Below are 13739 nucleotides of genomic sequence, written 5' to 3' on the forward strand. Positions count from 1 at the left end.
CTACAGCACAAACTTGAAAATCTGACTATTGAAGAAAAAAGTAGTATCCTTAAATCCTCAATAGCCACCAGCCACTATAAACCAAACCACTGGGAAAAATAATCACAAATTTAAAGTAAAGTGGTCCACCAAGAAAAAATGGCTGACTGCTAATTTTCAGGATCTCAGCATCTTTCTGAGATTTTTACCACACATGAAACCCATATCCAAATGTAATATATGCACATATGTTAAATGTATTAAAAATATGTAAATATGAAGAAAAAATCTTACATGTAATTATATCTTAAAATTATATATTAAACCTATTCAAAATATGAACAATTTCATATATTGATGTATATGTCTAGTGCATAAAAATATGTATGTATGTATGCTTAAAAGAAAGATAGATAGATAGATAGATAGATAGATAGATAGATAGATAGATAGATAGATAGATAGATAGATAGATAGATAGATAGATAGATAGATAGATAGATAGATAGTTTTAATATATTTATAAATTTTACTATGGGTATTTCTTCATATATCCAGAGGATGTACATCTGTCATAATAACGTATCCCCTTATAGTTAATATACAGTATATGGCAACATCACTCTTGATATAGGGACATATATGTCATATGTTACATTTCTGTATGGGAATCAGCACGTGTCATCCTAAAGACGCACTAAAATTTAACTTGCTCAGAAGAGAAAACGTAGCTACCATAAAAACAGGGAAGTGAGCAGCATAACCACCAAGTTGAAGAGAACGCCCACGTGCTTAGTCCTTATGTGTTTTAAGAGTGTAACCACAGTCAGTGTGTGTTGGGCTCTGAAGACTTCCAAAAAGCGGGTGACCTACAACTCAATCCTGTAGCTGAACAGCTACACAGAAGACACATGTGGAGCTGCTGAGCTGCTCACGCTTTTGATAGATAATTTATGTCTGTGTTTAATCATATACTGAGCATTTCTAATGACCTGGGTCTCCTGGGTTAGACACTGAAGGAGCAGTAGTTTTGGTTGAATCTTCATAGACTTAAATGTCAATCAAAGACAATTCTGTTGCTGTTAAAGCAATCACAACATTAGGCATTTTCTCAGTAGGATGTCAAATGAATAACTATTTATCTACTGTGAAAATAGCCTTGACTGTCTAAGCTTTCTCTACCCTACAAGCTTGTTATTGTTATTGCTCAGTAAACCAGAACTAGACTGTCTGTATTCCCTTTGGCCATTATTTGATAGGGTTGGGAATGTTTGGGCTCAGCTGTGCCGTGAGCAACCACGGCCGTTCCAGCTGTGCTGACATGGTGCCAGTTTTCTTCCACATCACTGTGCGGCAGGTAAAAGACACAGTGGAGGTGTGTTGGTTTGCACAAACCACAGCAGAGTCTGTCGCTCACAGTTTTTCCTCTAACAGCTCAATGTGGCTGTTTCTGTTTGTTCTAGTCCTCCCTGAAATGCATTTCCTACAGCTGCTTCACAATAAAAGCCTCCCAAAAGCTGGGTTTGCGATCAGTAAACAGTAAGGCTGCAATCTGAAAGTACAAACAGAAACATAAGAGTGAACCTAAAGTGAGAGATAAGCAGAGCTTCTTACTGTAGTCTTTACTATAGGCAATGCCTCAGTGTTCTTAAAGTTATAATCTGTAACTTTTCCACATTAAAATGTCTAAAAATGACTACACCTATGTATTTTTGAGTTGTGTACTTGCATTATCCCAAAGGTTTCCAGCAATTTTCAAACATAGAGAAATTTATAAACGGTTTATAAACTGTAAATAACGTCTTATTATTGGCTAATCTGGTGAACCATTTACTGATGCTTTATAGAGCAGTTAAAACCCATTTATTGAGAAAAAAAATTTGGGTGGCCAGGTTATGGAACATTGTTGCTTGTCTTTCAAGCTAACACTGTAATTCAGACCTCGCCAGTGGACTTGAGAGGAGCTGCAGGACATCTGGACCACAATTAATTTATAAACTGTTTATTAACATTTACAACTACAGACTTATTATGATAACCATTCATGGCAATAACATTTGACGAGCTGTTGATCTTTGTGCAAAACCTAAACTAGTACAAATGTAGAGAAAGCAATACATTAATGTGACACATTGATGGTAAGAGCTGTTCATATTTCAGTCTTATTTAAATAACACAGCAGTAATATAAAGAGGCACAGCATCACATCTGGCCACACAAATACTCAACAGCTGCAGGTGTGGCAAAAATGGCATCTACAATTCACCAAAATGAAGGGGGGGCAGTTATTATTATTCTGTAATATCTTTGTCTAAGTGGAGTCCTCACACTCTCAAAGTCCAAAATAATACCACAGGTAAAACTGTTGGGGAAATAGGTGTATAAGCGTTTTAGATTTTAAGAGGATGATATTTTTTAAAGCAGCAATTTGTCTTGGAGGTTTGGAGACAGTGGTTTGTTAATCCTGTGTGGGATAAGCAGTGGCTAGTGGTCATGTGTAAATCTGTTTTTAGACCATGATGAGGAGGGGGCACAGTGACATTTTTACCCCGTTTCCCTCAAAGACCTCAACCTGTGCTGAGGTAACGTGTGTGTGTGCGTGTGTGTGTGTGTAAGCTCATTATAGAGGGAGAAAAAGATGAGGGAAGAGGCAGGGAGGCACAGAGAGGCGGCAGAGGTAAAAGCGGGAAAGAAAGACACCAGGAGAGGAGGAGAAAGAGAGACTGGTGCTGTTGTGCAGCATGCAGGCACTGCAGAGTTCTGCTGCAGGGATGGCAGGCGGGAGGGTGTGTTGAGGCTATTTTGGGGGGAGCAGCTGAAGACTAACCCTAGGAGATATGAACCTTGCTTCTTTGGCATCACCTCATGCTGGACTGGGGCCTGAACTGTGATGGAAAACAGGGTAACAGTGGTGGTCTAAATTATCTTAGGAACAAAAAAAAAAATAAGTGGACAGTGTTGTCCTAAGAAGCTAGAAACTGGGGTACTTCCCACTGGACTGTGTGAATCCTCTTCATACTTCCATCTATCCATACATGTATACCCATTTTATTAACTTTACTACGCAGTACTTTGTCTTTTGTTTCTTTCCTAAAATCTAACAATTATTCAAACAATTTGCTTGCACAATAATTACATCACTCCAACAAACACTTCCTGTTTTCCTGCTCCTCCTGTTCTCCAGTCACACTCTGCCTGGAAGGAGTCTGAGGGCGATGTAAGTTCACAGGAACGAAACAGAGGTGACAATTTGTGGAGGAAAAGCATGAGCACGATACAGCTCATTCTCACCCACGGTCTATATGCATCTCACGCAGAATCTATATGCATCACTTACTCCTTCAGTGCCAACAAGGCTGACAGCTAAAGTGCACAGAGTAATCACTGACAACCGCTGATGTTTGACAAGGATAGGGAGAGGTGGATTGCAAATGGGGGGGCTATAAATAGAGGACTGCACTGCTGAAGCTCCATGCAGCATGGGTATGTAGCAGGGCCCTGAAACTAAAAGATTCTGTGACTGCAATTTCTGAAAGTATCAGACACACTTTGAAATATGGTGCTGAAACACCTAGTTAAGAATTCAATGCTAATGCCCAGGTGAAGGATGCACATGTTACATGTTCACTGTGAGTAATATCTAAACTACATCCTGCCAGTACTGTATTATTCACCATACTGACAGAAACTTGGATGTGTAGCTTGGATGGATTCAGTAGATGATACCTCGTAGATCACATTTAACCTTTTTTTATATAGTTTCTTTCAGCTCTATTTCACACTGGCTTCTCTGCCTGAGGGAGTTTGGCCTTGAAGGCTTGAGCGCTAATCCTCTGATTTCTATGATCAGAAAATCTGCATGTACAAGATGAGTCCACCACAGAGAAGCTGAGCTCGTATTCATCAAAAGGCTGAAAGTAAAATCTTGGACTTCAATGAAAGATAAAGTAAAGAATACACGCTACTCAATTTTTTTACGATGAAAGTTACAAAGGCCTACGAGTAAATCCTAGATGACCTCTACAGACACTGATGAATCATGTTTTTCTGTACATACATGCACATGTTGCTCCAGCATGACAGCTCTGAGAGACACACATCCAACTACTAACAGCACATCTGCCAAAGTGCAGAACACACCACTGCTGCCATCAAAGTCTGGGCATCCAACATGGACTCCCTCTTCCTGCAAGACAAGCAGAGGTGGGAGCTGAATGTGGATGACATCAGCAACCGGTAAAGTAGCAGGGACTCCCCAGAGCCCTGGTCACGTGACCCCTGCCACCACTTCACCACTGTATATCCCTCCACCAAAGGATGAGGAAAGACTCCTTTCGCCTTTATTTCAGCGAGCAAGCTTCAGTGGGCTCTCAGCAGCCTCACCTTTGCTGTCAGTGAATCAGGTGATCTGTGAAGCGGGCGTTCCCTTGCCACTTCTTGTCCTCAATGTGAACTTCTACCTTCTCAAAGAGCCTGACTGCTGAGTGGTCGCCACCCATCCACAACACATTCCATCTTAAAGGCTATTTTTAAACATAGCTAGCTTTCACTTTTATTGCTAAGAGTTTATCTCATATTGACCTCCACCCAAGGACATCTTGCGTCGTCTTTATTATCTGAGTAAAAAAAATGAACCACTAAAAACCCACAAATTCATTGCTACATAGCTAACTAGTTAGCATTAACAGCTGTTTACTTACCAGTCTAAAAGAAATGTTCCGCATCAACCTTTCTTGCATTACTCACCATGAGCTGTCTCCAGAGGTGGAAAGCAACACCAATGTTAACTCTTGTCTCCATTACATCTTTTCTTCTACTGAAGTTAGCATGCTAGCCAGATAGCCCCGGCCTGTCACGTCACTGTTTGATAGTGACTCACTGTCAATCTGCCCTGGAGACTGTAGCTTTGCTCAGAGGGCGTATTATTACCTCTCGTGATATAGAGAAGATGGCCACCACCACCCGCTCCCTGCAAAGACAACGTTCAGCAGCGGCGAAAACTTATAATACTTAGAATAGCCCCTTTAAACATATTCCCTATTCAACAAAAGCAGAAGGGAGGACAGGGTGATTAAGATGTAAAGAAACTTTGTGGTGGGATCATGTTTCAAAACTGGACTTAATGTATCTGCATGTATCAAGTCCAGTTTTGAAACTACTGTTCTCAGTAGTTTGTGATTTGATTCCACAAGACCGTAAGATTATGGAGGGCACGCGGCTTGCCTGCTGACCCTGAGCTTCTCTTGCTCTTTGTTTGAATTTCTTCCATCTGGCCGTCGATTCAGGGCCCCAAGGGCCAACATATATAAGAAGTCTTTTATTCCCTATGCCATACAGGCATTGAACACATAATGACTGCACTTGGGAACACTTGTTACTCATGTTGTTATTTCACAGGATTGGCTCTCTGGTATCTATTTATTCAACCTACCTTTTCATTCGCACTACTGTATGTTGTACATGTATGTTTTGGATGCTATGTTTGGTTGTGTGGATTGTATGTATTTTTATTGAACATTCTTTGGGAGAGGCTGAAGACAAATTTTCACTGAGGTGGACAATGAAGTCAATCTAAATCTAAAGCGCTTCACTATTCAAAACAAAAAACACAACAAACTCTAGTCTCTCTTATTTTGGCAGATCACTGCGACAGTTCACCTCAACTAGCAACTCAGTCAACTGAGTACTGTACGACACCACTGTCTGACTACTACAACTGGTAGTTCTGTACTGCGGTTCATGTCTAACATGGCAGCGTAGCAATAAAGGCTAGTGGAGGACTGATGGACATGAAGACAGAGACAGAAAAGAGGCAGTCTGATGCCTCTAAGAGAGAGAAGCATTGAGGCAAAGTCAAACAGAACAAGAGCAACGCTGATAAAACTGAGCTAATGTGCCATGACCACAAGGAGGAGGTGGGGTCTGTGGTGTGTCTGTTACCACAGCAACATGCATCATCATATACAGTCTGATTAGGTGAGTTGATAAATGCTTGAGCAACTGTGACAAGAGAAGGTGAGAATATCTGATTCTGAGTCCTGGGAGAGTATACGTCCGCAGTAAGATACTTATTTTACACTCAGGTGGTTTGTCTGGTTCTCTTCTCCAGAGACACATAGCATGTAGAGGCTACTGTGTTTTCCTCAGAGACAACTCTGTCCTTTGTCCAAAGATTTCTTCAAAGAGTTCTTACTATGGGGACTGTAAATGTGCCCAGATCATCCCTTAGAAAAAGTTACTCTAAAAAAAAATTTGAATTTAGAGAATTTAGCTTTATATTCTAAAAGGTGAGAAATTGCTGCTTTTCTTTTCTCTCCTTTTTTTTTTTTTTTTTACATTTATTTATTCAGGGTAGTTTCACTGAGAGGCAAGCTCTCTTTTACTGTGTGATCGCATTCACACAGTTGCACACATTTACACCTGGAGGCTGCCCAATACAACCACAGTCTGACCTTCTGGCTTCTGATAAGCTCTACCACAGCAGTTGGGTTTAAAGGCCTTGCTCAAGGCTTTTCCTTTGTTATTGGCAGTAGAGAGATATCAAGAAAAAGAGATGCAACAAAGGAGTCGAACCAGCAGCCCGGTGAGTCATGGTCAGCTACTTAACCTGTAAGCTACAGGCGCCCCCCCCTTATAGCAGAACAGTTCATTAGGATATTGAACAAATAATCAACAGATTAACCAGTATTGACAGTAGTTGTTGGTCACAGCCAAAACTGTTAATGCAGTGTCACAATACTACTAATGAGTGGAGAAAAAACAGCCAGTGCCGCTGCACTAGGACCCATGGGTCTTTGAGGGCGCCCTCATCTCTCCAAATTCTGCATTTATGGCCCTTGATTGCTCCAATCTGCTTAACATGTAGTTAAAATAAAGAAGTATATATACATTCAGATAAGCTAACTCATGTCTATCATTACTACTATTACATTTTTAATCTGTGTATTAATATGTGAGTGTTCACTGCTGTCCCAACATGTTTTTCTTTGCTATAATAATTAGCTACAAACAATTGTTTGTTAAGTTGTACGTGCCAGCCTTACAGTCTTTCTGGCCAATTAAGAATTAATTTAATTCCCGTTGATAACAGTGTCTATAATTGAATTTACTCAATTAAAACTCTGTGATAGTCTGAGTGGAACCTTCATCAGCCATATGATCCGAAAGTCCTGCAGAATCACACACTGTTAATCTGATTTTATGTTCTTGTGCATAAGAAATGGTATTGAGAAAGCCTGACCTTTAAAGTCCCAGTTGTCTGTAATATTGTGTATGTGTGTGTGTGTGTGTGTGTGTGTGTGTGTTTGTGTGTGTGTGTGTGTGTGTGCATGCAAGTGTTTGTGTTTGCACTGAATGTCTGCACATCTCAAGGTTAACAGAGCCCTTAAAAAATCTTCAGTAGCCAAAGCTGCTACAGTAGTTACACTAATAATCATTATTATAACCATCCTCACGCCTGTAGAAAAATATTGCATAGCATTCCCATCGACATCAAGTGCATCATTACAGACGCTTGATACTGAATAAGTTGTACAAATAAAAGAGCGGTCCACATCTGTACCATACACACATCTGTATCAAGTCTGGTGTTTCTATTGAACAGTTTGAATAATATATGCTGATGGTTCTTACCATTGACGGTTAGATGCACCCAGCTGCCATTGTGGAAGGTGTCATACTGCTGTTCCAGCATCAGCACCTTACACTCGTACCAGCCCTGGTCGTCTGAGCGCACGTTCTCTATCCGCAGGGAGGACTTGCCGTGCAGACTGGCCCGGCCTTGCCGAGAGTGACGGAGGTGCGTTGTCAGCAGGAGGGGACACAGAGGTGAGAGGAACAGGTGGATTGAATTTAATGAAGGAAATAAAGGGAAGGAAGAGACAGGTGAGAGGCAAATGAACAAAGAGAAGAGACAAGAGAAACACCGGATGAATGTTAAAGAGAGAATCAACCTTTGAACAGTTGTGATGCACAGTGAATATGCAGGGATCACAGAGTACACTGTGCTGTGGTAGTGTAGGGTGACATCACAGTACATAAGACATGTTTCTGAGCAGAGGCACTGCAGCACTGTCTATGTGCAGCACAACATAAAAGTAGGATACCAATTGAAGTTGTATATGCACAGTGAAATCTGTCACTTAAGCCTCAGTGCGGCAGAGATGTCCTCGTCTCTGTGTCTATTTTGGAGATGCACTGAGGCAAGGACAGGTCGTTACATCCTATGAGGAGTGGGAAGTGGCCAACATGACAATATGACAACAGAGGACCCTCAGGGTTACATGGGAGTCACAGTCCGTCATGACATATATCGGCTTTTGACTGGAGTCAGGAATAGCTGCATTTTGCTTTTACAGATCAAAAGCTGAAAGAGGGGGATTGATGATGTTGCTCCGGGCAAATCTGGCAACTAGATCATAACAGATGGCAACTGGCAATAAGGGCTAAACAAAGTGCTTTCAGGGAGCACGGGCGGGCTCAGCATTATCAAAGCTTGGCTATCCCTCATTAATCCCCTCACTCTCTCCTATTCTATCCACTTTGTGGGTATTCATGACTCATTTTTTGTTTGCCTTTCTGAATCCCGTCTTTTGCATGACACACCAGGTAAATATAAGCTGTACTGGTGGATGTTTCAGTGAGTGAAGGTAGACAGTCAGAGTATGGTTTGATCCCAAGCCTCTGTGAGTGTTAGTGTGTGTGTGTGTGTGTGTGTGTGTGTGTGTGTGTGTGTGTGTGTGTGTGTGTATGTGTAAGTGGGTGTCCTGATTACTCTATTTATATATCAGATTATATTTGTCCAGCTTCCAAGCATGTCTGTCTCCTCTTTTCTCTTGGCAGACTGGAAGGATCTGTGAGGGAGACTCCATGTGAAGTGTGAGTGTGAACTGTGTCTTTATTACTGTATACAGTATCTGTGGATCCCTCACTGTCCACTTGTTCCTACAACAATGATTCCACTTCCATTTCTCCTCGCCTCAGAGTAAACACTCTGTCCTGACCATCCACCAAATGTCCTCCTTGGGTTTGATGCATTCAAGCATTAAAGTTAAAGAACAAGAAATCATGCATTTAGTGTGTCCGTATAAACACAGACTTCCATTCTGACCTTCACTTTAATTATGAAAGCATAGTGCTTCTTGCTTTTCATATGCACCCTTTGCATTTACCGCAAGACATTTTTTGCAAATTCATTTAAAATCAAAAACTGAAATCTCTCATTAACAGAAGTATTCAGACCTTTTGCTGTGGATCCAAACTGTGGTCAGATACATCCTTTTTGCTTTAATTATCCCTGAGATGTGTCTAGAAATGAGTTGGAGTCCAGCTGTGGCAAATTGAATTGATTGGACAGTTTAGAAAATAAAAAAGTCGTTTTTTGAGGTTTAAGTCTGGACTTTGGCTGTGCGACTCAAGGAGACTCGTCTATCTCTCTATCTCTCTATCTATTTATCTATCTATCTATCTATCTATCTAATCCTTAAATCTGGAACTGGCCTTCGGAAAATCAATTGGCAACTTTGTGGGTAGTGAATCAGGTCTGAAGTGGTCTCACAGGTCTCACAACTGGGTCAAGTCTCACAGCTATTGAATCTGTGACGTTACAACTAACTTAGCATGCGGTAACATTTTTTTAACCACACATTTTTCTATGAAAAGCATGTCCCTCACACTGTCCTCTGCCTTGCTCCACATATTGCTCACAAAGTATGAAACAGACCCGACACAGTCAGCCAATTCCATCAGGAAAACAAACCAACAACAAAAACATGTTTCTATTCAGTTTCTACTTTAGTGTTTTCTGTTTCTATCCATGTTACTCACAGCTAATGTAAATAACCAATGAAAGCAGAAGAAAACTGAATACAAGTAAATAGTAAACTAACTGTATCAATTACTATGTATAAAAAGCTGCACTGATGCCAAATTTATGTTATTTATGACAGACAACCCAGAAACATGATGCTGAAAACATAAGTCCCTGGCCGGCGCCGGCGTGGAGGCATAAACATCAATTAAGAATATTTCATTGACGGGTCTGCGATATTGGAAGTGATAGAATCCATAAAGTAATCCAAATTCTTATTTAAAAGCTTGTTCAGTTCACAGTGGGATTATATAGTTTCTAACTGTCCAGGCTGTTCTAAGTGAAGAGAGTATCCCTGAGGCAGCAAAGGCAACACTCAGCAGGACTTCTGTTCATGGCAGTAGTTATAATCCAGCTGTTCATCCCACCTTGTTCTGTTCAGTCGCTGTGTGTCTTGGTGTGGCGGTCTGACTCTGAGCTCCACTCCTCATCACATCAGTGGCCACTGCTTCTGCCTCTTGACTTGCTACCACTGCAACAGCGCTCATCAAAGGCAATGATATACTTTGGGCTGCACAGGCCCTCCTGTCAATGTTATATATTTACTTGTCCTTTTTAAGTAGGACTATTGGACTGTATTGGCTTTATAAGAGGTTTTTAACAAGGCAAGCTAATTTAAATGTGTGCCCAAAATATCCTGCATAACTTTGACAGAAGAAGGACAAAGCCGATTTATTAGCTTCAGAAGATGTATGTGGGGGTAAGTCGTTTTCAAATGTCACCATCCTTCCGGACCAGCTCAGAGATTTTCCATGATGATTGGGAAGATTCAACAATGTAATCTGGGGACTTCCTTCTGTTTCTTTAATTTTTTTCCCCCTCTGTTCCAGCTTCATCTTCATTTTCTATTGCATTCTTCCTGCCTGGCTATCAAAGAATGTTCATCTCTTCCTCTCTACACTTTCTCATGGAAATGGTTTATATTTGGTCTGCCGCTCTTACTCTCACAGATGTTTTCTCCCTCCTCCTCCGCTCTATAAAAAAATAAGACAACGGCTCGTTTGAGATCAACGGCAGACAGATATGTAGGAAACACTGCCTCAGTGCTTGGCTCGACTCATTATCCTTCAACAGCTATAGAGGGCACAATGTAAGCCTCTATGTATCTCCGCAGCTCTGACCAAGACCTGTGACCTTAGTCCATGATGTAATGTCATGGTCACACTAAAGCACAGAGGGCGGTTGGCGTCAGCCTGCATCTGGCTTTAGAACTACAGGATATTTCAGTTTTCACAAAGGGCTGTCATATGCCTTTTACTCAAAGAGGCTTCCGTCCACCCGCTCTAACATAAAGGCCTGATTGATGGAGTGTTGCTGGGATGGTCGTCCTACAGGCCGTTCTCCCATCACTGGAGAGGACCTCTGGAGCTCTTTTAGAGTGACCATTGGGTTCTTGTGAACCTCCCTGACCAAGGCCCTTCTTGCCCGGTTCCTCAGTTTGACCAGACACTAGAGTTAGGGTTAGGGTTAGGAAGAGTACTGGTTCCAAACTTCTTCAGTTTCACTGTTATTGAGGCCACTGTTCTCCTGGGAACCCTCAGAGATTTATAAACCGTTTTATACCTTTGCCCTGATCTACGCCTCACCTCAGTTTTATTACAGAGGTCTATAGAGAGTTCCTTGGACTTCATGGCTTGGTTTTTGTCCTGTAAGTGAACATACCTGGCCTGGCATCAGTCACAAGCCATTCAAGAAGTTCATTGTAAAGACATGCACAGTTATGAACCAGAAATTGACACTGTTACTCTTCCCACCATCAAACTATCAAATTGATAGTTAAACAGAGACAAAAGACCCTTCTCTCTCACAAACAGACAAGCTGTTAGCTTTTCAGAGAGGTGCGCCAGACCATGGTTCAAAGGGTCAGCTCCAGAGGATCAATGAATGGAAACCAGGCAAACTGGAGAGCATGAGCAAAATCCCCAGTTTGTAGGTATTAGGTGTGATTCCTAAACTCTCTGTGCCATGCATGAATACACACACACACACACACACACACACACACACAAACTAGTCTTTCCCCCTTTCCCTCTGTCCCGCTTTAGATAAGAGTCATAAACTACAACCCACCTTCCAATCCTGAGCAGTGGCCAGCAGAACAGACTCAAAGACACATATCTGAGAAAAATAAATATCCAACTGTTCTGTAACTCATGTGATGTTCTATGTAATACGTCAATCCCAGATTTTTATCCTCAAGAATGGCTGAAATGTAACATATAGGTTTCAAGAGAATATATCTTTCTTGTGACCATACTGTCAGCATCCTTCACACAAGGTAACACACATTACATGACATCCAGAATGTCTTTATTATTACTATTATAGTCAAATAACTGCTGTGTAATTCACATTTATAGACTATTAGCTTTAGGAAGTGTTTATTATGTTGTTTGATCAGTTAACCACTTGTATTATGATTCATTTCTGGTTTTGAAGGATGTCATATGAAATCCACATTTGTATTGTTCCTTGCTGTCATTATTAGTGCCATAAGGTTTATATGTTGTTTCATTTAAAGTTTTATGGTCACGGTGGAGACAGACGTGCGAGTTTTACAGGTAAACTACAGAATTAAATAATTCAAAAGTTCCAGGGAAAATTCTTCTCTTCTCCAAGTTGAAACAAAAGAGAAGACGGGTGACGCTCCTGAAACATGCGCCAGCGCCCAGGGGATAAAACAGTTGTGATCCTTTCACACGTTACTCTTAGCAACAGCTCTTAGTCATTGGCTCTGAGCAACCGTTCTTAGCCAGTGCTTTTTGCCATTTTGCACTTAATTGTTTTGCCCACGTTCTTTGTTTTTTCTTTGCCACATGCTCAAAGTAGCATTCCTTTTGTCTACACACATGGCCTTTTATTTTTAAGCCAAGTCTAAACCAAGTCAACCAAAACAACAGAAGTGCCTCAGAGCCTCAACCTTAGACAGTTTAGAGTAACCTGGCCAATGACAGTCTCCTCTAAGGAGCAAAAATTGAGTTTTATATTGCAAGAGACGCCGGCAGATAACGTGACCTGCCCATGACCGCCTGCAGAGAATCCTATGAGAAGTCTAGTCTACTGGGAAAATCCACCAGAGCTGAACTGCTGAGACACCAGCGGAATCTGTCACTGTGATAACGGGACACCAAGATCCCGCGTCTCCAGGTTTCCCACGGCAACCACAGCCACCTGGGTTCTAGCCACAGGTCTCCAGCTACAGCGAAACTTACAGTTGGCCGGTCTTTACATTTCGCTTGCGATGGGGTTGATATATAACTATTAAATCATCAAATCTCATTCACAGACGTAGTGATCATTAGTTATATAGCCATAGTGTAACTAGTCATAACATATTCTCTCCCACCATTGCTAACTCATCACACAGCTCATTATTATATCTTATTTGACATTTCATTTACTCTGTAAATAGTAGTCTAGTTAAAAAACTTCTTTATTTACGCTCAGTCGTTGTCCTGTTGTATTCTTTTGACGTAGAGACTGGAGATCTTTTGAATTGGGAAGTCATGGCTTCTGATATGAGATTGATCAAATTAATCAATGAAGTATTTCATTGTTGTCCTCCCTGAGGACTGGTGCCCCCTTATCAACGAGAGCAAATTCTAAATTCTGGTGTTAACGCTGCAGTCCTGACATTGTGAATTCTGGGACCTTATATACAAAACTGTGTCCAATCAATTCAATTTGCCACAGGTGGGCTCCAGTCAAGTTCTAGACACATCTCAAGGATGATTAAAACAATTTGAAAAACATATTTTCACTTTGCCTTTATGGGTTGCTGAGTGTATAGGCCTACTGGTGGTCAAATTGTATCCATTTAAAATGAAATCTCTAACACAACAACATGAACTGTGTTCTAACAGCATGTTTATAGGCCAACTCCAATCATTGT

At 41.1% G+C, this 13739-nt stretch overlaps 1 protein-coding gene across 3 annotated transcripts in view; it reads right to left on the reverse strand.

Annotated features, from left to right (window-relative positions):
• LOC130182690 (protein turtle homolog B-like) overlaps nucleotides 1-13739 on the reverse strand; it is a 124952-nt gene that overhangs the window by 73051 nt on the left and 38162 nt on the right. For all 3 annotated transcript variants that reach the window (XM_056397788.1, XM_056397787.1, XM_056397790.1), the window contains exon 3: nucleotides 7612-7758. In XM_056397788.1, coding sequence (XP_056253763.1) covers nucleotides 7612-7758 — 147 coding nt within the window. The remainder of the gene's footprint in view (nucleotides 1-7611; nucleotides 7759-13739) is intronic.

The sequence above is a fragment of the Seriola aureovittata genome, chromosome 15, assembly GCF_021018895.1.
Source record: "Seriola aureovittata isolate HTS-2021-v1 ecotype China chromosome 15, ASM2101889v1, whole genome shotgun sequence".
In the NCBI taxonomy this organism is placed as follows: domain Eukaryota; kingdom Metazoa; phylum Chordata; class Actinopteri; order Carangiformes; family Carangidae; genus Seriola; species Seriola aureovittata.